Here is a 25,171-nt window from a genome sequence, read left to right on the forward strand (position 1 = left end):
TAATTATTTAAATTTAATTATTATTATTATTATTCAAAAAATATTAAATCTGTTTAATTATAGATATTTTAATCAATTTACTTAAAATTTTTATTAATAATTTATATTTTATTATATTTATTTAAAATATAATATATAAAAATTATAAATATTATTATAAAAAATATATATTTTATATTTAATTAATTATTTATATAAATACATTCAGGTAATGGATACTTAACATATAAATTTGAAATCAGACCTTATTTAACACAGAGTTAAATTTTTTTTTTGAGAGCCTAAATCCAATCTGCAATAGACTTAATACTTAATCTAGAATAGTATGATTCACCTATTAAATAAGTGAGTCTATATATATGTATTTTAAATTTATAATTGATGATTTTAGATAATAATTTCTTGTGTAACTATATGCTCTTGAATGTGATCAATTGATCCGATCAACTTTATAAAAATATATATATATATATATATATATATATATATATATATATATATATATATATATATATATATAAAGAGTTTAATTAACTATATAATTTATTTGAAAATTTTGTTTTTAATATTTTAAATAATATATAAAAAATTTGAGGTATAAGTAATAATATTTTATATTTAAATTCCATAGGTAGCATAAATAAGAAAAAAAAAACCCTCTTAATTTGAAATCATGTTTTAATATTTAATGTAAAAATTTTACTAAATAATTATAAGATATCTTGATTATTAAAATTCATTATTTGAAATTAATTTTTTTATTTACAATTATTTCAAATTATAATTATGATTAGAAATTATATGCAACTATCTACATATACTTAAAATTGATTAACTAAATAAATGATTACACTAAATAAAGTTTTAGCTTAGCCATTGAATTAATATTAAATATGAAATTAATTTAAAATAATTAATTATACTCATAGTATATTTGAAGCCATCAATGTTATATATTAATTAAGTAATATAATATATTTAAACTAAAATTTTTTAAAGATGTCAATTTTATAAAAATTTATTAAATATATAATTAAAATATTTCACATTATTTATAATATAATAAAATAATAAAAATTATTTAAGAGGGCAATAATTATTTAAATAATGTGAAATATTTGAATTTTATTGGCCCCTAAGATAATTTTTATTATTACCCCTCAAATAACTTTTATTTTTTTATTTTACATTATTAAATAAATTTAATAATTTTTTGAATATTAAATAAATTTTATTTTATTAAATAAATTTTATTCAATTTATTTAATGAAGTAAAATTTAAAAATAAAAAAATAAATAACATGATCAACAAAAGTTATTTAATATTAAAACTATTATTTTAATATTTTATTATTAAAAATAAAAAATTATTAATAAAAAATAATGTTTTATTATGTGAGGAATTATTAGACTTTAGTTATATAGTTTTTTTTTTTGTCCAAAACATGATTTTGCATTTATTTAGCATCAAACTAAATGTATAGGGACTCATTTGAATTGTTTTTCAAAGAATAACTGATACCTAACATTCAAAAATTCATTCAATTACCCGCCCACACACATCAACCTACTAGTCTTGCACCAAAAACACATCTTTAGTTGGCTCTCTCCCTCTCCCTGTCCCTGTCCCTCTCCCTCTCCCTCTCCATTCATTCTGCTCGAAGCAGCCATGTTCAGGCCGGTGTTGCCACCAGCTCCTATCTATTCTTGGCGATGGAAAGAATCCTGGGGACGCTTACTTGTCCCCTTGACTCTATGGATATGTGGCATGTAATTCTGTACCATTTCCTACTGCAAATTCTATTTAATTGATACTTTAATCTGAAGCGACAATTTCTGCCTTTTGGTCTTGCAGTTTCAGTGAGTTTGCGATATGGTTATTATGCTGATCGCCATATGGTGCTCGGACCTAGCTCATCACGTTTGATGAAGGCAAGTTCTGTGTTTGTAGAGCAGGTTGAAGTGAGAGACGATGATAAGAAAGGGGTTCTTCTATATGGGTTCTCTGAGAAGCCAGAACTGAGTTTCGAAACCAATTGGAGCGTATCAGATTATATGATTGTTGCGTCTTACAGTCGAAAGGTGACATCAAAATCCTTCATTTCTGTTTACCATTTTGTTTGGCTGATACGTGTTTCTTCGAAAAAATTGAGTGTTGTTTTCGCAAAATTTTTTGGTTCCCTTTAGGGATTTTCTCTGTGGTTGAACAAGGGTTCAAGGATCCGTATGAGATGGGAAACTCAAACTAGTACTTTAAATCAACTTCAAGTGGTTTTGATTAAAGGTAATTTAAGGTTGTTAATTCACAGGCAGCAATTAGTCTATTAGAATTACAATTTTCACTTCGACATCACAAATGGCTGTACATTTGTTTCTGCAGGAGAACGCAAGTATGAAACTCTGCTGCCTACGTTGACGACTTCCCCTGACACCCTTAATCTCAGTAAACCCTTAAATGGTAGCCTTTTTTTCCCACCTTCTCGTAGCCTTAATAGCCTACCTGTTTATTTATTTGCTTTTAAAATAGATCCTCATCAATTTTGTTCTTCAAAATAATTAATTGAAGTTAGTAATGCTGTTTTCTAAAAAAAAAAGGGTAGATTGTAAGTAGAGGTAATGCTTAGCTTCTGTGATGGACAGGGGTGTCTGCATGTCCCAGTCCTTGATGTAATATGCAAATTGGCAAGAGTAGTCTGCAAATGCAGTCACTTAGTCCCTTATTTTGCTAACATCTTGTCAATTACTCAGCTCCTTATCAGAAAGACGTAGTATGTGCATAAATTTTCAGGTAAAGATGCTGAGTACACTATCCAGGAGGATGACAAGTACTATCTTGGTCTGGTAAACACAAATCCCAGAAGCATCATAATGAAAGTAGATGTAAATGTTAGATCAAAACTCTATGATCTTTCGAAAGCGAGGAACATCTGCTCAACAATAAAGGGATCATGCCGTCTCATGCTTCCATTTCCAAAGGCTCAATATGTTGTAGTAACCACACCTGATAATGTAAGGCCTCATCCCTTTCTCACATGTCTCAATTTCCCCCCAAAACAGAACATTGATTAATTAATTGACTGCAGGGGGATCTAGGTGGATGGTACATTGAGCTATCTTTTGTAGCTCGAGTAATAACTTACATTGCTATTTTAGGTACAGAATTACACAGAACTTATGCTTTAAGTAATCCTGGAAAGTTTCTATAACCATATCCTTAACTGTTTTTGTGGCCTTCAGGATTTATAATTGTTATCATTTTCCTGGTTTTGAAATATCTTGGAGCCTGTGATTCTGAGGGTAATATGGTAGATACAGCACCAAGGCAAGTTTCTGAGACTGAACCTATATTGCCACAAAAGCCAGTTCCTTTCACATATGGAACCAATGAAGAAGATGAAGAAGATGGATCATCTAGTACTTCTTCAGAGGATTTGTACGATGCTAAATTGTGTGTGATCTGTTATGATGAACAAAGAAACTGCTTTTTTGTTCCTTGTGGTCATTGTGCCACGTGCTATGACTGTGCTCAAAGGTACACATGTGTAAGACTTCTATAATTATCAATATCGTGCTTGTAAGTTTCAAGAGATTCTGATTAAGGATGTGTTCCGCAGGATTATGGAGGGGGAAGGCAAAATATGTCCAATATGCAGGAGGCTTATTAACAAAGTAAGAAGACTGTTCACCCCATAAGACAACTTCGCTACTTGAGCTTGAATATTTGTATGACTACGTTTGAGGGATGTAATTTTACATTAGTAGAGACTTTGAGTGCCAATTTTCTATCTGCTCAAGTACAGTTCTTGGTTACTTTATGTGCTGCATTGTACTGTTTCTAAGATATACCTGTGTGTCCCTGAGAGGACAGTCCAATGTTATAGGCTTGGGATCTCTATTAAGGGCTCGCATGTACAAATTGTGCTGGTTTTGGTGGAGAACTACCTCTGCTGTGTACTTTCATTCAGTAATATAAATTTCTGTTGTACCCAAAAAACTAAATTAGTTTATCAGTGCACTAGTGATATAAAATTCTCTCTGCAGATATTTATAATTTCAAAAGGTGTTGCAACTGTTTTCACTCCCCTCCTGACTCCTGAAAGAAGTTTGTAACTTAGCCAAGATGAATGCAATTGCTTAGGTTCAGTTACAGAAGCCTTGTTAAATTGCTGGTTCACATATGATCACTGGACATGATAATAATTTATGAAAATTAAAATTACGTTCCAACATCTCTTCTGAACCTGGTCGTTATTTATTGAATTGAATTATCTGTTTAGTGCACACGTTCAGTGATTTGCCAACAACATCCAGCTGAACTGAGAAACTTTGTTGGATGGCCAAACCAGGTTCAAAATGCTCTACCATTGAGCTACGAAAACCAATTTGAGATGAACTTACACCTGATGCCCAATGTAACTAACACCTTCAGTATTTTTTTTTTTTTTACAGCTCAGAAGGCTACACTGAACTTGAATTCTGGTTTGAGTCTGCAAAACTCTACCATAGGCACTAATTTACCTCAGTTCCAAGATGAACCACAACTTCATGGGGATAAAGAGCACTGGCCAATAGAGAAAGAAAAAGATAAGCCAACAAAGAAGTAATTCTAGAAGCATCTCTGTATTATTTCGTCCTACATGCTCCAAATTGATTTGAAAAGATTCCAGTATTTTGACGCAAGTAATCTCTTTCAGTCTACGTATATATGTTGGCAAGTATTGCCTGCTGGGGAATATAACCTCTTTCAAGTCAATGGCTAGAAAGAGGATGCATACGCACATGCATCTAATAATCTCTTTTTAATAAAATAAACTAAATTACTGTCAAAGTTACATAATTATAATATTGCTCCTATTAATGGCGGATAAAACCAATTGGGAAATTCTGAACACATTGAAAAAAACTAATGCAACCTAACAAATGACGCATAGTTGATCTAATTTCTCATTGCAATATCTGTTTGGGCAGTTTATATATATTCGGCTATCTGTCTTCTCTCCCCAACCTCTAACTGCTGTTCTTGTTCATTTATTGCACAGGTGTAAACGTGTAAGATCTTGAACTCTCCATCATTTTTGGATTACAGTTTGTGGCATAATTCTCTCCATGGAAACTTCTTTGTACTCCTGCTTCTTGCTCTTCCTATTCCTCTATTTCTTCTCTAAACATCTTCTCCAAATCAACAAGAACCTCCCACCAAGTCCTGGTCTCTCCCTACCCATTATAGGTCATCTCCACCTCTTCAAGAAACCCCTCCACCGAGCCTTCGCTGATCTTTCCAAAAAATATGGTCCAATTCTATACCTCAAGTTTGGGTCCCGTCCTGTCATCCTCGTGTCATCCCCTGCTGTTGCAGAGGAATGCTTCACTAAGAACGACATAATTTTTGCAAATCGTCCCCGACTTCTTGCCGGAAAACACCTTGGATACAATTACACCACCCTTGTCTGGGCCTCCTACGGCGATCACTGGCGCAACTTAAGGCGCATAGCTTCTCTTGAACTCTTGTCATCTTATCGCCTACAGATGTTCCATAATATACGTGTGGAAGAGGTCAGATCATTGGTTCGCAGGATTTTTAGGCAATCAAAATATGGTGAATTCGTGACTGTGGACATGAAATTAATGTTCTTCGAGCTTACACTCAATGTTATGATGAGGATGATTGCGGGAAAGCGATATTATGGAGAGAGCATGGAAGAGTTGGATGATGAAAGGAGGTTTAAAGAAATTGTGACAGAGACTTTTGAATTGAGTGGAGCTACGAATATTGGAGATTTCTTGCCGGGTTTGAAGTGGATTGGATTGAATAAGATTGGAAAGAGGCTAGAAGCACTGCAAAGAAAGAGGGATAGGTTCATGCAAGAGTTGATTGAAGCGCACAAAAGATCAAAGGGTGATTCTGCTTCTGTGAAGAGGGATAAGACTATGATTGATGTCTTGCTAGGGCTGCAAGAAAATGAGCCTGAATACTATACAGACGATATAATCAGAGGCATGATGCAGGTAAGCTCTACTCTATCTTTCACAGCTCAAGATCATTAACCAAAGAAGATCTAAACAGAAATCTTCTAGGTTTGAAAGTGAAAGCATTTTCCTCCTTTTTTTATTATTCAACTACATTATCCTTATTTAAATATAGTTGCGTAATCGATGGTTTAAGTTGTTGGCAGTTTAATTTAGTGTTGCGTAATTCAATGTTTTATTAGTTTGATTTAATGTTGCATAATTGATGATTTCATTGTTATTTTATTAGAGGTAAAATATAAATTCCAATTAAAATTTTAATTATTGAAAATTTTAAAAATTGAAAATTTGTAAATTTATTATAATAATTGTTTATAATATATCAAACTACTAATTATAAAAAATATCATATTTTCAGATTTTCTATTAAATTATGATAAAGTTTATACATTTTTATTTAATTTATAATTTTATATTCATTACTGATTTATCTAATTTTATCATAAAATAAATTTGATAGCTTAATTAATTATAATAAATTATTTAATTATAAAATTTAACATGTTTTTAAGATTTATAATATTTTTTTAATTATATTAGGTATCTTATCATGATATAATAATTTTAATTATTAATAAACTGCAATATTATATAATTATAATTTATTAATTGATTTAATACATTTATGATTATAGATTATTAAGAAAAAAAATTAAAGAGAATAAGAATTGCAAAAATATATTTATTATAAAATAAATATATAATTAATTATATTGAAATTATAATATATATATATATATATATATATATATATATATATATATATATATATATATATATATATGTATAATCAATTAAAATAAATTTAATTTAAGATGATTCTATTTTTACAAAATTAATTGTTTTTTATTTTGATTCTTTTCAATTTGATTTGGAAGAATGTAAATTATGCACATCTCTAATTTTAATAATTTATTAATGAAGGATTCAATGCTCAAGTCCCCGTATAATTAAGAGATCTTATTGGTTTTTATATTATCATTGATGGTTATTATTTCGCTTACTTTTTTTTTTTTTTTTTTAAATGGCTTACTTTTTCTTTTTAGTTGTATGTTGGTTTGCTTAATTATAATTTGACATAATTGGCCAGGTTCTATTGTCAGCTGGGAGTGACACTTCTGCTGGAACCATGGAGTGGGCACTATCACTTTTGCTAAACAATCCAGAGGCCCTTGTGAAAGCCAAGGCCGAAATTGCCAAAAACATAGGGCAAGCCAAGCTCATTGAAGAATCAGACCTCTCCAAGCTTCCCTATCTCCATGGGATCATTAATGAGACCCTCCGAATCCACCCAACTGCTCCACTGCTAGCACCCCACGAGTCATCTGAGGAGTGCACTGTAGGAGGTTTCGACGTCCCACAAGGCACAATGTTATTGGTGAACATGTTTGCTATACAAAATGATGCTAACTTTTGGGCAGAGCCCACAAAGTTTAAGCCAGAGAGATTTCAGGGCTTAGAGCAAAAAAAAGAGGGATACATGTTATTGCCGTTCGGGGCTGGGAGGAGGGGTTGCCCCGGAGAGGGCCTAGCCATGAGGATGGTTGGGTTGGCTTTGGGAACTCTAGTTCAATGCTTTGAGTGGGAAAGAGTAGGTGAAGAGATGGTGGATATGAAGGAAGGGAGTGGGCTCACTATGGCCAAGGCTGAGCCCTTGCTTGCTAAATGTAGGCCCTGCCCAACCATGGTCAAGCTCCTCTCTCAGTCCTAAGGCTGTGGAAATTTTATATTTCAACAGCCAAATTGCGAAAATTTGTCAAGTGTAATTTTGTTTAATCACTTCTTTCCATCAGAATAATCGAACAGTGATTTTTATCTTTCAAAAATGCGTCATGCGTGCACGAAACAAGTTTTTGCTTTCGCAAGGAACTGATTGATTCTGCCACTTCTTTGTGAGATGATGATATCCCTCGAGTTGTTGACCCCTCTTCGGCACTTTGATGCCAACTCTGAGCTTCGACCCTGGAGTTGGATGTTAATGAAATTTCATATTCTTGTTAATAATAAAAAAATTGTATGCTTGATTAGGTTTATTTCTGGTAATAATAGATTTGATGCAAATATTGATCCCATATTAGACATCATATATACATATATGTGTGTGGGGGAAGGTAATAATTTATTAAATAGATATTAACAGAGCTTACTCGTAAAATTTGTAAAATTTGGAGGAGAAATTAAATTTATGTTTAAAATTTTTTCTAGATATAAATATATTTTATAAATTAATAAGTAATGATGAAATAAAATATATGTTCATTAAAAATAATAAATATTATTTTAAGTCTAAAATTGAATTAAGAAAAACAAATATACATCTAATTTAAAATTTTAGACAATGTTTTTCAGGAGAAATTTAATCATAAAAAAGAAATCTGAAGGGAATGTTTGAACGATCTCTTTTTTTTTTTTATGAAGCACGATATTATCTAAAAAATTAATTTTCTATTTTTACTTTCACAAATTTCACTGTCAAAAATACTTATTTATTAGTTGCTCTAGATGCTGGAATAATTAAAATAAAACAAATCAATTTTAAAATAGAAGCTAAAATTTATAATTTTGAATATTGAAGTACATCAACCTCAAAATGTTTAATGCTTAATCAACCGTTCATCAGGGTTCTCATTATTATCTCTAAATTTTAATGTGCATTATAAAAATATTTATATCTTAATTTAATAACACCTAAAATTTCTTTTAATTATATCTTATTAAATATTCCGATTAAAAACTGATTTAGATATTATGTAAAAATAAAATATTTCTTTCTCATTTGAAGAGAATAGTCTCTCTCCCATTTGAAAAAATGCACGTGATAAGAGGAAAAAAAATTTAAAAAATTATTTCATTTAACAATTCGAGTAAAATTTTAATTTTTTTTTTTAACAGCCAACCCATAGAATTAATGGAGCCATGTACTAATAGCAAGTGGTATCTCAAATTATAAGAGATTAAAAATTCTAACTATAATAATTTCCATCTCCTTTGTAAACTTTTAAAGTACGTTTTGAGTTCATCTTCAAAATAACTTGAAAATGAAAGATATTTATATCTTTAAATTTTTATTTAAAATTTAATGATATTTTTAAATATGTTATTTATAAGTAAATAATTCATTATTAATCAAATTAAAATAATATTTAGCTGTCACACCAAAATTTCTTGACTTATCCTCTTAAAAAGATATATTGTTGATCAAAATTAAAACACAAGTATTATTTGTCTTGTTTGAAGATTAACAATATATTTTTGCGGAGAAATTTTTTTCAAGCGTACACATGACACATCTAATTAATTATCATTATAATTACAACTATAATATATCTCTTATAAAAATATATATAAATATTTTTTTATTAATTGAGTGTTTATACACATTAGTGCTGGCAGAAAGTGATAAGAGTTTTTGGCTTTGCAATTTTTTTTTATGGTATGGTTTTTTTTTCCTCTAATATATAAAATTTATTTTTTCTTTTAATTTAAAAAATAATTAAAATTAATTTTTTTTTGAAAAGTATCATTTTTCAATGCTTCTACCATATTTTATAAATTTCCTTGACCGATCCCATTAGTGCAGCAGGCAAAGCCTTAGCTATGACCATGGCTACTCTCTTTCTCTACCTTGCAAGTTGGATAAATTTTAATAATTGTCTCTGAATTTATCTAGTTGTAATATTAAAGTTTTTAAACTTAAAAATGTAACATAAAACCTCATCAACTTTCAAATTTTACACAGTAAAATTCCTCTAACATCCAATTATCAATTTTTCAGTTAGACGCTTAATTGAACAGTTTCAACATAGAGTTTAGTCAATAATTCTCTTTTCTTTCTCATACCATGTGTAAATTGAATCATTTTTCTCTCTATAGATAGAATAATTTTTCATGTGTAAAAAGAATAATTTTACACTTTGCATAAGAGAGGAGAGAGAAATGTTGACTAAGTGTCATGCGGGAACTATTCACATCAGTTTCTAATTGAAAAATTAGTAATTGAAAGTCAGAAAGATTTTACTGTGTAAAATTTAAAAGTTTAGGGAGTTTATGTTACATTTTAAAATTAAAGGACTGTAGTATTATGACTATATAAGTTCAGGGACATTTATTGAAATTTATCCCTTGCAAGCTTTCTGGTCCTCTACATCATCACAAAGCACTACCTTCATAAGATTCGAAACCTTCCACCATGCAATATCTTTCCCTACCCATCATTGGGCACCTCTACCTCCTCAAGAAACCCCTCCACCGAACTCTATCCAAGATCTCCAAAAGCCACAGCCTAATACTCTACTTTTGGTTTGGCTTTCACTCCATTCTTTTTATCTCATCACCTGCACTCGTCGAAGTATGTCTATCAAAAAATGACATCAATTTCGCCAGTCGCCCACAACTCTTTGTTGGAAAATACTTAGGCTACAACTACACTTCTATTACCTGGGCTCCCTATGGTGATCACTGGAGAAACCTGAGGCGAATCTCATTGGTCCAAATTTTGTCCACCAATCACCTTCAAATGCTCTCAGCAATTCGTGTTAAGGAGATCAAGTCAATGCTTTGGAAGCTTGCTGATAAACCAGATCAGACAGTGGATACGAGGACTCTATTTTATGAGCTAACGCTAAATGTAAGCTAAGAGATTTAGAGAGATATTAGCAGAGACTGTGCAGCTTGGTGGTAAACCGTTTATCAGGGACTTCTTGCCGTTTATGGGGTGGATTGAACTTGGAGGGAAAGCGGAGGAGTTGAGGGAGTTGCAGAAAAAGAGAGATGGATTCATGCAGGGTTATATAGAAGAAGAAAAATGGGGAGTGGGTGCTCTTCTTTATCTGGAGGGAAGAAGACCATGATTGGTGTTCTCTAGTCCCTACAAAAACAAGAACTTGAGTACTATTGTAATACCCCTATATGCCTAGCCTGGTATATTTTACTGTTCCGGTGACTGGTATCGGTCTGCACAATTAAGGGAATAAGAATCACATCTAAGACACCTAGATAAACCCTGAATGCAAATAATTAGTGATTGCTAGATAGTTAAGTATAAATAAGAAAAACAAAATATAAAAGGTTAAATGAGTCGGGAGTCACAGCGATAGGTGACCTTCTCGTAAAGTGACTGCGAGGTCAGGCTTAACCCGAATTTTGAACCAGAAAATGTGACGCTGCGGTCCTTAGAACTATTGTGAACACAATGGAAAAGAGAAAATCACAGAAAAAATTTGTTAAGTAGGTCAAATTATTAGGTGAGAAATCCAGAAGAAATATTGAATAACTAATAAATCGGATCAGACTAGCGAGGGGCAAATTGGTTAATTTACCCCTAGAGCTTACTCCTAACCTAACTGTCCAATAAAATCGGAGAAAATAAAATTTCGGAATTGGGAATTTAATTAAAGAACTATTGAAAAATTAAGGAAATATAAAAAAGAAAAGAAAGTTTTATTACATCACCTTACCTCATATATGTGACATCATAAATGAAAATTTAATTTCTCTACATTTTTTACCAAGTCAAAAACATTTAATAAGACATAAAATACAAACAAATTAAAAGAAATTTCACTCTTTCTTCCCCACTCACTTCGGCCACCCCATCTCCCATAGCTCCTCCATGTGCAAACCTCCATTAAAGCTTGTTTCAAACTTGAAATCCCTCACTTAACCTTAATTTTTCCCCTAATTACTTCATAAAAGCTTGTTATCTCAACTTAAGAAGGAGATTGAAGAAGAAACCAATAAGGAAAAGTGAAGAAAATTGGTGATTGGAAAATCAAAGTTGAGGTTAATAGTTTAATTTGAAATTATAGTTTAATACTTGTGCTTTTAGTTCATTTAACCTAGAAATTAACTTAAAATTTAAAAGAAAACAATTATGGGGGACTAGATAGGAAATTCGGCCAGCATTAAGGGGTATTGAAATTTCATGATTTTGATGGAATTGAAGTATTAGTTAAGTTGATTTGAGTGTATAGAGGTTAATTATAAACTTTAATTGCATTAGATTGCATAATTATGTAATTAGGGTTCTTAAGTATCTTGAAAATTGGGGAAAAATTAAAGGAAACGGTAAATTGAGGCAAATGACCTTAATTGAGGTTAGAAATGGTCAATTGGGACCATTTGTTATGTGTATGAATTGATAGAATGAAATTGCAATTCGGATTGGTTAGGGACACTATTCTGGCAGCTTGACCTAGGTCTCTTTCAGGGACTAAAACTGAAACTTTACCAACCCAAATGGTGTGAGGCCAATTGAAAATGAAAATAGAAACATAATGGCACATTTTTCATTAAGGAACCATGCCCAAAAAATGACATTAACATAGTGAACAATTAGGTCAAACCCGGATGTAGTGCACTGCCACTATACCAAAATGACCAATTTGTTCATTTGGCCATAACTTGGGCTATACAGGTCCAAATGACCTGATTTTTATGGCATTGGAAAGGTATGACATAGCACTACAACTTTCATATAGAACACAACCCAAATTTTGCCCATAACCCAGTCATTTTGCCACTTAAAGTTAGTGATCTAAAACTGCCATAACCAAATTAGGTGCCTAGAAATTCTGGGTTGACCAATCCGGCCAGTCAGTCATGTTCAAATGGTCATATCTTGGGCTACTAAACTTCGAATGGAGTGATTCAAAAAGGGGATTAAAGCTAAGATAATAAGGAACAACTTCTATGAAGAACACTTAGCTAAATTCTCACAGCAACATGGCCAATGGAACAATGCAAAACAACTCAACTCAACTAATCTTTTGTCCTAAAAATTTGGGGTCGGCTATATGGATTCGCTTTCTCCACTCTAAACGATTTTGGGTTAAATCCTCAGAAATGTGTAATGTTTCTAGGTCATGTTGTACTACTCTCCTCCAAGTCAATTTAGGTCTACCCCTTTTTTTCTTTCTATCCTCTAACCTAATGTGCTCTACTTGTCTAACTGGAGCCTCCGTATTTCTACTCTTCACATGACCAAACCACCTCAATCTCCCTTCTCTCAACTTATCTTCAATTAGCACCACTTCTACCTTTTCTCTAGTACTCTCATTACGGACTTTATCTAGTCTAGTATGGCCACTCATCCACCTTAACATTCTCATCTCTGCAACTCTTATCTTAGACGCACACGACTCTTTCAGTGCCCAACACTCACTACCATATAACATAGCCGGTCGTATGGCTGTACGGTAAAATTTTCCTTTTAACTTATTGGGAATCTTACGATCACATAAAACTCCCGTGGCATATCTCCACTTCAACCATCCGGCTTTAATCCTATGACTAACATCTTCCTCACATCCCCCATCTACTTGAAGGACTGAGCCTAGATATTTAAAGTGATTACTTTGGGACAGTACCACTCTATTCAAACTAACTCCTTCCCTATTACCAGTTTGGCCTTCACTAAACTTGCAATGCATGTATTCTGTCTTCGTTCTATTTAACTTAAAACCCTTTGACTTTAGAGCACTTCTCCAAAGCTCTAGCTTTCTATTGACTCCTTCTCGTATCTCATCTATCAGAACGGAAAAATGCAAAACAGGACATCAAAACTAAACATTTGAAATTATGCCTAGGAGACCTAAAAATTGAAGGGGCAACCAAAATCAACAAATTAAGCAACCAAAATGTAGTATGTGGGTGAAATTGAAATTCTCTTACCTATTAAGCATAAGAAAGTCAGCAATTTGACTTGAATAGTATTGTGAATAGTAAACTCAAAATGCAAAATTCAAATAACGTTAAATTAAGCATATTAGAGCTAAACATAAGTAATTGTGAATTTATTATTGAATTTATTATATGTTATGATACTGAAACACTATAAAATTGTGTGTTTCAGTTAAAAAAAATACCGAAAAAGATCCCGAGATATCTAGTCAAGGCCTAAATGCCACTCGAACAAGGTTTGTGCACAGCATACAAATTTTTCTATAAATTCTCTTTGATAATTTGTTTTGATGAATAAATTGTGATTTATTTTTACTGTAAATTTGTAACTGAAATGAATATTATGCTTTTGACCTAAATTGTTGGAAATTTAATTGTATGTGTTTGAATTGTCAATAAATGTTTAGTAAAATGTTAAGATAGTTTTGAAACCACAATGTCATGACCATATATCTTAATGCCTCACTAGCATGCCTAGTTGGAGGAATTAGTTTTGAATTTTGAATTCCCTCTCTGGCTGAAGTGTTGAGGTGTGTGCCAGTAGAGGAAGAAATTGAATGGGTACCCATAGTTTGAGCTAGCTAGCCTTGAGATTCCTCATAAGCATCCGGTTATTGAGATGAACCTTGTACTGATGGCATGACATAACTGTGTATTTTTATGAAATTTTTTTTGGGACTTTTGAAATGAGACTGTTTTAACTAAAGTTATAAATTGTGTTTTGTATTTGTTTTCAATTTCAGTATCATATTGGAATAAACGTGATTTGATTTATGCATAAGATTTTATTTTAGTATGTTGCGCACCATTGAGTCACAGTACTCAGCGATGACTATTTATTGCTGTCGCAGATAGAGAGATTAGTAGAGCAGCGGAGTGAACTGCTGAGCATTTCAGAGCTACTTCTGGACCTTTTATCGGGTATAATTTTATACTCTAATTGTACATGTTTATTTTGATGTAATTGACTATATGTACATTTATAAAGTGATCATGAGTAGTTGTACAGATTTTGTAATAATATTATTTTGGATTTTCTGATGTAATTTTTGAACTGATAAATGTAAATTAATTTTTCTTGAAAGTAATGTGTATGAAATTAATTATTACTATTTTTGGAAATAATTGAATTGAAATTTTGAGTTGTGAAATATTGATTGAATTGTGGAGTTTGGAGGAAATTGTGCTGATTTGAGTTATAATGGTGGTTGTGAGTTGATGAAGTGTTATATTGGAAGTGTTTTCTACAGGTTAAATTTTTCTGTTTTCTCAAATACAGCTGACACTCTGCCGAAATTTTTTCAAAATTTGCGAAAAAATAAAAATGGACAAAAATTTTACATAACTTTTAAACTTCAATTAAATATTTTTAATGCCTGCTGGAAATGCTCACCACTTTCAAAAAGTTAAAAAATTGTTTTAAAATCTTTTATAGTGTATTTAATGGGTTATCAGTAGATGGAGTCGGTAATTCATTAGGTATATTACGAGATTATGTTATGCCTTACAGAGGGGTAAGGCATAACATGTTTTAGTGGTATCAGAGCAAATTTTTTTAAAGTATATTTTGACTTGTGAATTTGTATATTTTCTTTAATAAGTACAATTGCTCAATATCCTTATTTGTTATATACAGTGCATTATATTATAAATATAAACTAACGGAGAGAAATCTCCTTGTGTTATTTGTTCAGGAGATATCCTACTCCCGATTTGAAATGGAAGAAGGGGACTGCTCAGTTGAGCAATCTGTAGAGGCTGAGGCACAAGAGGAAGCCCCAGCTCTCCAAAATGTCAGTGGTTCAGTGGCACCAACCCCACAAATGCCGTAGTTTTCTATACAATTTGCCCAGTAGATAGCTGCAATGTTCTAACATATGGTTGGAAGTATGCCTGCTCATGCTCCACTCCAGACACTGGTGGTGCAACCTCAGGCTCCAGCCATACAGTATGATAAACTACTGAAATATGGAGCTATAGAATTCAAGGATACAGTAGACCATCTAGAGGCAGAGCAGTGGCTGGAGAGAATGGACAGAGTATTTAAGAAACTACACTGCCCGGATGAATTGAAGTTTGAGAATTCAGTGTCTTTGCTGTAAGGGGATGCCTATGATTGGTGGAAGACCATCCCCCATAGCTTGGTGGAACCTCCAGTATTGACCTGGGACGATTTCATCAGAGAGTTCAGACAGAAATATGTCCCAAATGCATATCTGGATCAAAAGTTATAAGAATTTTTAAGTCTGAAGCAAGGCAATAGATCTGTGGCAGAGTATGAAAGGGAGTTCTCCCGCTTAAGCTATTATGCAGGGAGTCTCCTATCTACTAGCAGAAAAAGGTGCAAGAGGTTTGAAACCGGCCTGAAGCCTAGTCTAAGATTACAAGTGGTCGGATTTAAATATAGTAATTTCTCTGAACTTATTTCCCAAGCACTGGAGGTATAAAGAATTAAGTTGGAAGCAACACTAGTGAAAGAGAAAACAGAGAAGACAGAGAAATCAGAAAAAGAGAAAAGTGGAAAGGCAGTGGAGCTAGGTTCCAGTGGTATTACTATTAAAAGGAAAAACTTTGGGGGACCAAACAGAGGAAGAAGGTTTGGAAGGGGCAGATCTTCTGGACAGAAACCTCCTTGGTCTGTTCAGCAGTCGACTAGGGTTCTTATCCTCCCGCCCCTGTGAGACATGTGGTAAGACCCACGGTGGTGTTTGTTATTGGGCTACAGGAGCTTGTTTTAATTGTGGGGGCACAGGCCATCTTGCTAAGGACTGCACTAGCATGCCTAGTGGGAGGAATTAATTTTGAATTTTGAATTTTGAATTCTCTCTCTGGCTGAAGTGTTGAGATGTGTGCTAGTAGAGGAAGAAATTGAATGGGTACCCATAGTTTGAGCTAGCTAGCCTTGAAATTCCTTATAAGCCTTCGGCTATTAAGATGAACCTTGTACCGATGGCATGATATAACTGTGTGCTTTTATGAAATTTATTTTGGGACTTCTGAAATGAAACTGTTTTGACTAAAATTATAAATTGTGTTTTGTATTTGTTTTCATTTTCAGTACCATATTAGAATAAACGTGATTTGATTTATGCATACGATTTTATTTTAGTATATTGTGCACTACTGAGTCATAGTACTCAACGATAATTGTTTATTGCTGTCGCAGATAGAGAGACTAGTAGAGCAGTGGAGTGAGCTGCTGACGATTTCAGATCTACTTCTGGACCTTTTGTCGGGTATAATTTTATACCCTGATTGTACATGTTTATTTTGATATAATTAACTGCATGTACATTTGTAAAGTAGTCATGAGCAGTTGTATAGATTTTGTAATAATATTATTTTGGATTTTCTGATGTATTTTTTGGACTGATAAATGTAAATTAATTTTTCTTTAAAGAAATGTGTATGAAATTAATTATTACTATTTTTGAAAATAATTGAATTTAAATTTTGAGTTGTGAAACATTGATTGAATTGTGGACTTTGGAGGAAATTGACACTTCTGCTTAACCATACAGAAATTATTAAGAGGGCCCAAATCGAAATCGACAAGCAAGTAGAACATGGCCGTCTGCTCAAAGAATCAGATATCGCTCGACTTCCTTGCCTCGTGAACATTTTAAAAAACACACTGTGTATGTATCCGCTACTGCCACTAGCACTGCCTCATTGATGCATGCATTTTATATCATCATTTAGGTGTAATTTTTGCACATAATTTACCCTTGTTCATAGCTATTATTATAGATATTAGTATATATTTAGTCAATTTTATAATTTTCACACTTCTTAGTTTAATTTTTGGAATTTATTTGTTTTGTAGGTTAAATTCGGAGAAATTTGATGTATTTTGATCAGAGTAGCCATTTGGAGGAGATTAAAGTTGAATTGCAAAAATTTTTGAAGTTGAGTAAAAAATGGTTGAGAGTTACACAACCCGCGACACAACTGATTTAGCTTATGTCGCAGGTTGTGTCGATCATCAGATATTCAGGCAGATTGTTACACAACCCGCGACACAACCGGTTCAGCTTATGTCGTTTTTACTGGAAATGGCTGACATGGAGGAGGAGGAGAGGCATTTTTTGCAAGAAAGAAGGAGAGAAAGAGAGGGAGACGAGTTCCATTTTTCCAGCAGCTGCAGAGGCATTTTCTGCACTCTCTAGCAGCAGATTCTGCAGCATTCTTCTGGGTTTTTCTATTCCTTAACTTAGATTTCTATTAGTTTTTCATTTATACATTTTGGTTTGTCTTGAAACTATGATTTGTGAGTAGTTATTTGAGATTCTAGAGATGGGTTTGTAAATATTGTTTTGTATTGTGGTTTTGAACTGATTTAGCCATTTAAATGAAGATTGTTACATTTTGATTTATTGCTTGTGAGCTTGTTGCCTTGCTTGATGAATGGGCCCTCATTAAGTTAAGCTTTAATCCTTAATAGATGGACTGAAAAGTGAATATTAGGGATAGATAATCTTGCAATAAACTTTGTTTTCTTAGTGTTAGAGATAAGCTAAGAAGATTAAGGGGAACTTTTCAAAATCAATTAGAGCTTTAAATGGGTCTTTGTTAGATTTGAAATACCGTGAAAACAGGTTTTGATTTAATGAGAACTAACTTTGAAATGCTTGAAAAAGGTTTCAAAAATTTAAGAATTGATTTCCCTCAAAATTGCAACTCTCATGTGTTTGGCTAAATTAGGGATAAACCACATGCAAACAATATTGAAAATCCAATCTCTAGAATCACTTTAATTTTTTTTTGAATTTAGATTTAATTCCTCTCAATTTCATAAATAGAAATTTCAAATTAAATTTTGGTAATCTAGTTTAATTAATTTTAGTTAATTGTTTGATTTAGCTTAAATTCCTCAAACACCAATTTTAATTTTTAAATTTCATTTTTAATATCTTTAATTTTTGCCATTCTAATTAACTTATCATTTTATTTCCAATTTAAGCACAATTCCCTGTGGGATCGATATCATTTTTAAAACTATACTACTGTGACCCGTGCACTTGCGGATTACAACACCACTCATGAATCCTTAGCTATTTTTATCAAGAAAAGAGGAATATTTCATTAAAAAAGTAGAGTTACAGCCCCAAGCCCATAATAAAAAATTAGTGCTACAAAACTCAAACCCCATACCTAATCGAAGCCCTAGATTTATACGGATTAAACCCAAAAACTCATCAGTAGCCACTCTCGCATGGACCACTTCATTCATCTCATCACCTTATTGTCGACCACTCAGGAGAAATTGCATAAACAAGTAAGGGAACACAGGGAAGCTCAAACAGAAACCACCTCTTCTGAGCCATCTAAGATACAACAAAACAATTTTCCCCAAAGAAATCGAGATCCAGGTGATCTAAGTAGTAATAACTCAAGAAAACTCAAGGCTAGGAACCAGTGTCGGACTAAACTGGGAATAGGCTTGGCAGAACAATGGACATCTCATTCTCATCCAGTCCAAGCAATAGTGGCGATAAACAATTGGTACCCTCACTGCCATAGATGCCAACCAACAGGGGGATCCCCTAAAACAAAGACTAAAACCAGTTTATTGATTTGCACCAAAACCCTCTCAAATGACGCTTAGAACTTGCAGATCAACAAAACAACCCAAACTCAAAACTATATAAGCCAACCTAAAGGGGGAGGGAAGATCCACCTTCACCTTCAGTTGGGTTGGGAGACCTTTCCCTGCCCAAAGGGCAAAGGAGAGTTACTTGAACACCAGTTGCTCGAAAAACTCTCTCACTAAGAAGAGAGACAGTGCTCTCACTATTTGGTTATAGGGTCCTCATGAATCCTTAGCTAAGTGCATAGTACGAGGATTTCACATCCCTCGTGGTACTATGCTATTAGTGAATCTATGTAGTATATAGAATGATCCCAATGTTTGGGAGTACGGATGGCAACGGGTATATTATCAATAAAAATTATCCTACCCTAACCTGAACTCGATTAATATTATTAAAATTTAAATTTGTCCAAAATCCAATTAAAATTTATTTTCAATTACTCGAATTCGTTCCAAATCCAATTATTATTACCGGAAAAAAATTCAAACCCATTTAATTTTATATATTTTAACTAATATTTTGAATAAAAAATTATTTTGATTAATAATTTATATTTTAAAAATTTAATAATTTCATAAAATATTTAAATTTCATTTTATATAAAATAAAAAATATAAAAATTTATAAATATTATTATAAAAAATATATATTTTATATTTAATTAAGTATTTATATAAACGGGTTCATGTAACGGATAAATAATATGTAAAATCTAAATCTGACTATTATTTTTTAAATGCGAATCCGCATCAAACTCAATTATATATTATTCAAATCCGTCCTAGTTGAATTAAATGGTAACCACAAAAACTCAGCTCGTTACCATCTCTGTTTGCGAGGACCCTGTAAAGTTCAGGCAAGATAGATTTGAAGGGTTAGAGGAGAAGAAAGATGGATTAAAGTTTATGCCATTTTCGTCTGGAAGAAGGGGCTGCCCTGGAGAGGGCTTGGCTATGCGTATGGTTTGCTTTATATTGGGTTCCCTCCTACAGTGTTTTGAATGGGTGAGGATTAGTGAGGAGATAGTAGACATGAGGGAAGGGGCTGGGGTCACTGTGTTCAAGGCTCAGTCCTTGTATGCTAAATGCCGGGCACGCCCAGTTATGGTTAACTTTCTTTCTTAGATTTGAATCAATTGCGCCCGCTAGAATTGTGTAATTATTCGACTGAGAAGGTTTGAAACTCCTGTTGCATCTGGGTGAGGATCAAGTACTGTGGTAGATCCAAGCTGATGCTTGCAATTTACTGATTTGGAAGTTTTGGTTTTATTTGTGGAAAAACAGAACAAACGGATAGAGCTGCTGGCTCCCCCTTAACTACACCAGAACACCATCTGCTCACAGATTCCCCTTGCCTATCTTTCAAATTACAGTAAAGAATATTGCCATGATGCTGTGACTAATGGTAGCTAGGATGGAGATGTGTGGTGGCAGCCATGGAGTTGGATGGTTAGTGAGCTGGAGTTAGAGAAGCCGAAGTAGTTAAAGAAAGGGAACGTGTCAATTGGAATGAAATAACAGAATCTCTTTTGAATTTTATCATGATTCAATTTAATTGATTTTTTTAATTAATTATATATTTATAATAAAAAAATTAAAATTTAAAATTTAAAAAATAAATTATGAGAAAATCAAATTGATTTTTTCTTTACTGATAAATGATGCAACTCCGAACGAATCCAGACTTTTTTTGTGGCTCTGCCATCAATTGCGTTTTTAGATCCACGGCATTTAGAGGGGTCTAGTCTGCAGGCTAGGGCGACTGCCGGATACTGACTTTTGTGGCTGGCTGCAGATGTGGCCCAGCATCATGGGCTTGCTGATCCAGTTGCTATCGGCCTGCGTTGGAGCAGCCACTGGACGGCTCTTAGCGGAGTTGTGCAGAGAGGGGTATCCGAATTGGGCTAGGTTGATTTTGTGATTCAGGGCGGAGCAAGCGCGTAAGGGGCTGATATACAGGAGATGATAGGGAGCGCTATTGCGGTGTATGGTTTGAGCAATGGAGTTTTGCCGCTCTAGGGGGAGTGGTGATTACAGCGTTGGATTGGCACGTTTTAGTGGATTTTTTTTTTCCTTCTTGTTTTTAGAATATTCAACTGTTTTCTGGTTTTGCATTGTTTTGTTGCATTTGAAAACAGTTATCGAATGTATTTCTTGTGGAAGTTGAATTTTGTACTTTGGAGTTTTGCATTTTGGCCATTCAAGGATATTTCAGAAGCTTGAACAGCAAGAGTCAGTGAATTTAGTTTCATGTTGCATTGCTAGGCTTTAAACTGAGCTGGAAATGAGTGCTTATAAAATTTATCATTTAGCTTATAGCAATCTGTTGGTGGAGTAAAATTCATGTTGATCTTTAGGAACATGTTTGAATGTAAGCATAAAGATCTCCATGTGGCATTTCCTGTGTCGTTATTTTTCTTTTTTGCTAAAAAGTAGTCATCGTGGCTTATGGGTGATGAAATACATTGCACAAGTTAGGGTTCATATTTTATTTGGATTTAGTTAGTCATGCAGTTCCACTGGGCAGGGAAATGAATGATATGTTTGATTGATCAGGGGTTTTGTCTCTTTACGTGGACAGCTTTATCTTTTTATTTCTAGAGAATTATGGAGTGAGGAAGTTGGAAGCTGTTTTTGCAATCCTAATTGCAACTATGGCTTTATCAATTGGCTGGATGTTTGGTGACTCCAAGCCTAGTGGAAAAGACTTTTAATGGGTAAGAATGTCATTTGTTATATGAAAGTGATTAATCCTTCTTTTCCAGTGAATTTTCTTCATTAGCTGTGTCCATGGCTGTAATTGATTCTGATCCTTGTCGTAGGTGTTTCACTCCCAAGACTTGATTCAAAAACAATTTGGCACGCTGTGGGTGTTGTGCGTTGTGTTACAATGCCTCACAATGTGTTCTTGCATTCAGCTTTGGTGCAATCAAGGAAGATTGATCCTCAGAATAAAGGTCGGGTTCAGGAGGCACTGAATTAGTACTCAATTGAGTCATCAGTTGCTTTTATACTCTCCTTCATGATCAACTTGTTTTGACAACCTTTTTAGCCAAAGGAATCTATGGCACTGAACATGCCAATAGCATAGGACTAGTCAATGCAGGGCAGTATCTTCAACAGAAATGTGGATGAGGAATTTTTCCAATTCTTTATATCTGGGGTATTGGCTTGTTGGCAGCTGGACAAAGTAGTACAATAACTGGCACATTTGCTGGGCAATTTATCATGGGAAACCTTCGCCTGAAGAAATGGCTGAGGGCCCTGATAATATGTAGTTGTGCTATTATGCTAACTATGATAGTAGCTCGTGTTCAACACGTCTGAAGCTTCATTGGATATTTTGAATGAATGGATAAATTTAGTTAAGTCAATAAAGATCCCTTTTGCACTTATCCCCCATTTTACTTTGGTGGCTAGCAGGTCAGGGGGGTCTTTAGAATTGGGCCTGTTCTTGATGTAAGCTGTTGACTTCACTATGATTATCTTTTCATCGTGTGAGCAGCCATATGTACTGCAGTGTGGTTTCTGGTTTAACAGCAATGATAATGAGAACGCTCTTGATGGAAAGGATAGCCTAAGGATTGTGAAGTATCTGGTGGATAAATGGGTCTCTGATTCCTATGAGTATGAAGTCAATGTCTAATATTCAGCAATCAATATCAAATATTAAGTGATGGATATCTTTTCTTCAGAATTTTCTTTTGTAGGTTCAAACTTCAAATCTTCAGATGGTAGATATAGACAATTTTTTTCTTCTGAAATAGTTTAGCTGGTGCCTCAAGTAGCCATGTCAAGCTTAAATGATCCCCATATAGCTTTCTAAATTGTAGCATCTTTATATCTCTAGTGAATATGCGGAGGAAGTAATTGATTCTGTTGAGACTTAGAATGTTCAAATAGAAATATAGAATGAAATTAGTTATGTATACCCAGAGCTTGATAGCAATTTCGCGGAAACACAATGATAAAGTATCTGTGACTAGAATGGGGCTAAAGAAACAGCGAATCCTCATCTCCCTTCTTTTCACGGGAGAGTTCCTAGCACAGGAAGCTGAAGTATTCCTTGACAGATAAATTTCAATAATTGTCTCTAAATTTTAGGAATTATAATAAAATTATTTTGGAACTTAAAAATATAATATAAAATTTTCTGAAATTTAAAATTTTGTACAATAAAATCTTTTTAATTCTCAAAAGCTGATTTTTACAATTCAAAATAACAGTGATGTAAATAATTCTCTTTTCTTTATGTGATAGTGATAAAATCAATTATGATTTTATACACAGCCATAAAAAAAACTAAGCCGAGTGAGATAATAAAGTACTAGATATATAAAAGTTGATTAGAGGGACTCTACTTTTAAAAAACAACAATAATTATTCACGTTATCATCACTTTGAATTGTCAATATTAGTGTATTACTTATAAATCAGTTATTGAGAATCAAAAGAATTTTACTATGAAAAATTTTAAAATTTAAAGAGTTTTATGTTATAATTTTTAAGTTCAGAGATAACTTTATCACAATTTCTAAAATTTAAGAACGGTTATTTAAATTTATCCATTCATTGACTAATGAGCATGCTTTCTAAATATTGGTTTTTAGCAGCTCTATGTGTTGCTGTTGAATTTTGATACATTTTCATGCTTTAAAAATGAAAGGTCTATTATTTTCATATAAATAGTGTCCCAAGCATTCAAGAGGATCATCTAACCATAAAGGTGTTGTCAAATTAAATAAAAAAGTGGCTAAAGGCACTTAATTTTGTTTTTCTTGTAGTAAATTTACATGCTGCCCATAGAGCATTCCAGCACGTTGGAGCTGGCAGCACCTTTTAGAGTTAGCTTTGAAAAATTGTGAAGTTGAAATATTGTGTCCAGAAACTGTTAGATTTCATTTCTTATAGGAATATAACTGTTGGATTGTCTCCAAGTGACTTAAAAAATTTTGTTCTGTATTTAACATTTTCTTCATTTATTCTGTAGAGCCTGGCATGTACTGTTACTATCCTGATTATATTGATTAATAGCTATCTGTTGCTTGATTTCTTTGCATCTGAAATTGAAATGTTATTTTCTTGTTTTCGAGTTATTATGACTAAAAACTATCAAACTAAAATTTAAAAGTAACTTTTAATATCATTTAGCTAACATATTTTAAGGAGTTATTTTTTTTTAACAACAGATCTAATAATAATATCAAATAGACTCTACACTCGTTCAATTTCAATGTATTAGAATAATTGCCGCTTGCCATACATAACATGACAGTTGTTGAGACTTTCAACAGTCTAATTTTCTTTCACCGTCAAGCTGGTTATGACTTGTCTACCAGATTGAGAAATATAAGTTGGCGTGAACATTCCATTCGCTGCTTGTTCCTCATTGAATATTTATTGCTTTTTGCATTGAAGACAATCAGGATGTGTAACTGCTTTGAAATTTTTAAAAATCTCTTTGGTTTATCTAAATAGAAATAAGATCATAAAATGCCGTATTCTTGTTTTATTAATATTATTATTATTAGTGACAAGATGTAAATAAAAAGAAAATTACTCCTGGATTGAAAAAAAAAAAAAAGTCAGCATTCAACAATTTATCCAACTGAAAAGCGTGAAACCAAACCTAAGGACTTGATAGTCAAGTCATCCCTTTCTCAAAAAAAAAGTAGTCAAAGTCATCCCTTTACAAGTTTTTAGATGAATTCAATCTACCACGTACATTTATATCAAAAAAATAAACTTCTGATAAATATTTCGGTTGTAATTAATAAATATAAAATCAATGATACAATCAATGCATCTATTATAAAATCGGATGTATAGCAATATTATTTTGAAATTTATATATTAACAATTAATATGATA

General features: G+C 32.8%; 2 protein-coding genes and 2 pseudogenes across 3 annotated transcripts; all 4 read left to right on the top strand.

Moving 5' to 3' along the window:
- The first annotated feature begins 1,575 nt into the window (after positions 1-1,575).
- LOC110639983 (E3 ubiquitin-protein ligase APD2) lies at positions 1,576-4,059 on the top strand. 2 transcript variants are annotated; one of them, XM_021791111.2, is made up of 8 exons: positions 1,576-1,766; positions 1,856-2,082; positions 2,188-2,284; positions 2,381-2,458; positions 2,789-3,009; positions 3,084-3,153; positions 3,238-3,532; positions 3,615-4,059. In XM_021791111.2, the coding sequence occupies exons 1-8, from the start codon at positions 1,670-1,672 to the stop codon at positions 3,691-3,693; spliced, it is 1,164 nt and encodes a 387-aa protein (XP_021646803.1). In that variant the 5' UTR covers positions 1,576-1,669; the 3' UTR covers positions 3,694-4,059. The 2 variants fall into 2 exon arrangements, with proteins under 2 accessions (XP_021646803.1, XP_021646805.1); XM_021791113.2 differs by having other exon boundaries at positions 1,616-1,770.
- Positions 4,060-4,188: 129 nt separating this feature from the next.
- Positions 4,189-7,925, top strand: LOC110639984 (cytochrome P450 81Q32). The gene is made up of 3 exons (XM_058130891.1): positions 4,189-4,600; positions 5,040-6,006; positions 7,118-7,925. Exons 2-3 carry the CDS (start codon positions 5,107-5,109, stop codon positions 7,736-7,738), a joined length of 1,521 nt encoding a protein of 506 aa, XP_057986874.1. The 5' UTR covers positions 4,189-4,600; positions 5,040-5,106; the 3' UTR covers positions 7,739-7,925.
- A 1,010-nt stretch (positions 7,926-8,935) lies between these two features.
- On the top strand, positions 8,936-10,877 carry LOC131171471 (cytochrome P450 81E8-like; annotated as a pseudogene).
- Positions 10,878-20,095: 9,218 nt separating this feature from the next.
- On the top strand, positions 20,096-24,428 carry LOC110639963 (metal transporter Nramp2-like; annotated as a pseudogene).
- Positions 24,429-25,171: the final 743 nt, after the last annotated feature.

The sequence above is a fragment of the Hevea brasiliensis genome, chromosome 12 (genome assembly GCF_030052815.1).
Source record: "Hevea brasiliensis isolate MT/VB/25A 57/8 chromosome 12, ASM3005281v1, whole genome shotgun sequence".
In the NCBI taxonomy this organism is placed as follows: Eukaryota; Viridiplantae; Streptophyta; class Magnoliopsida; order Malpighiales; family Euphorbiaceae; genus Hevea; species Hevea brasiliensis.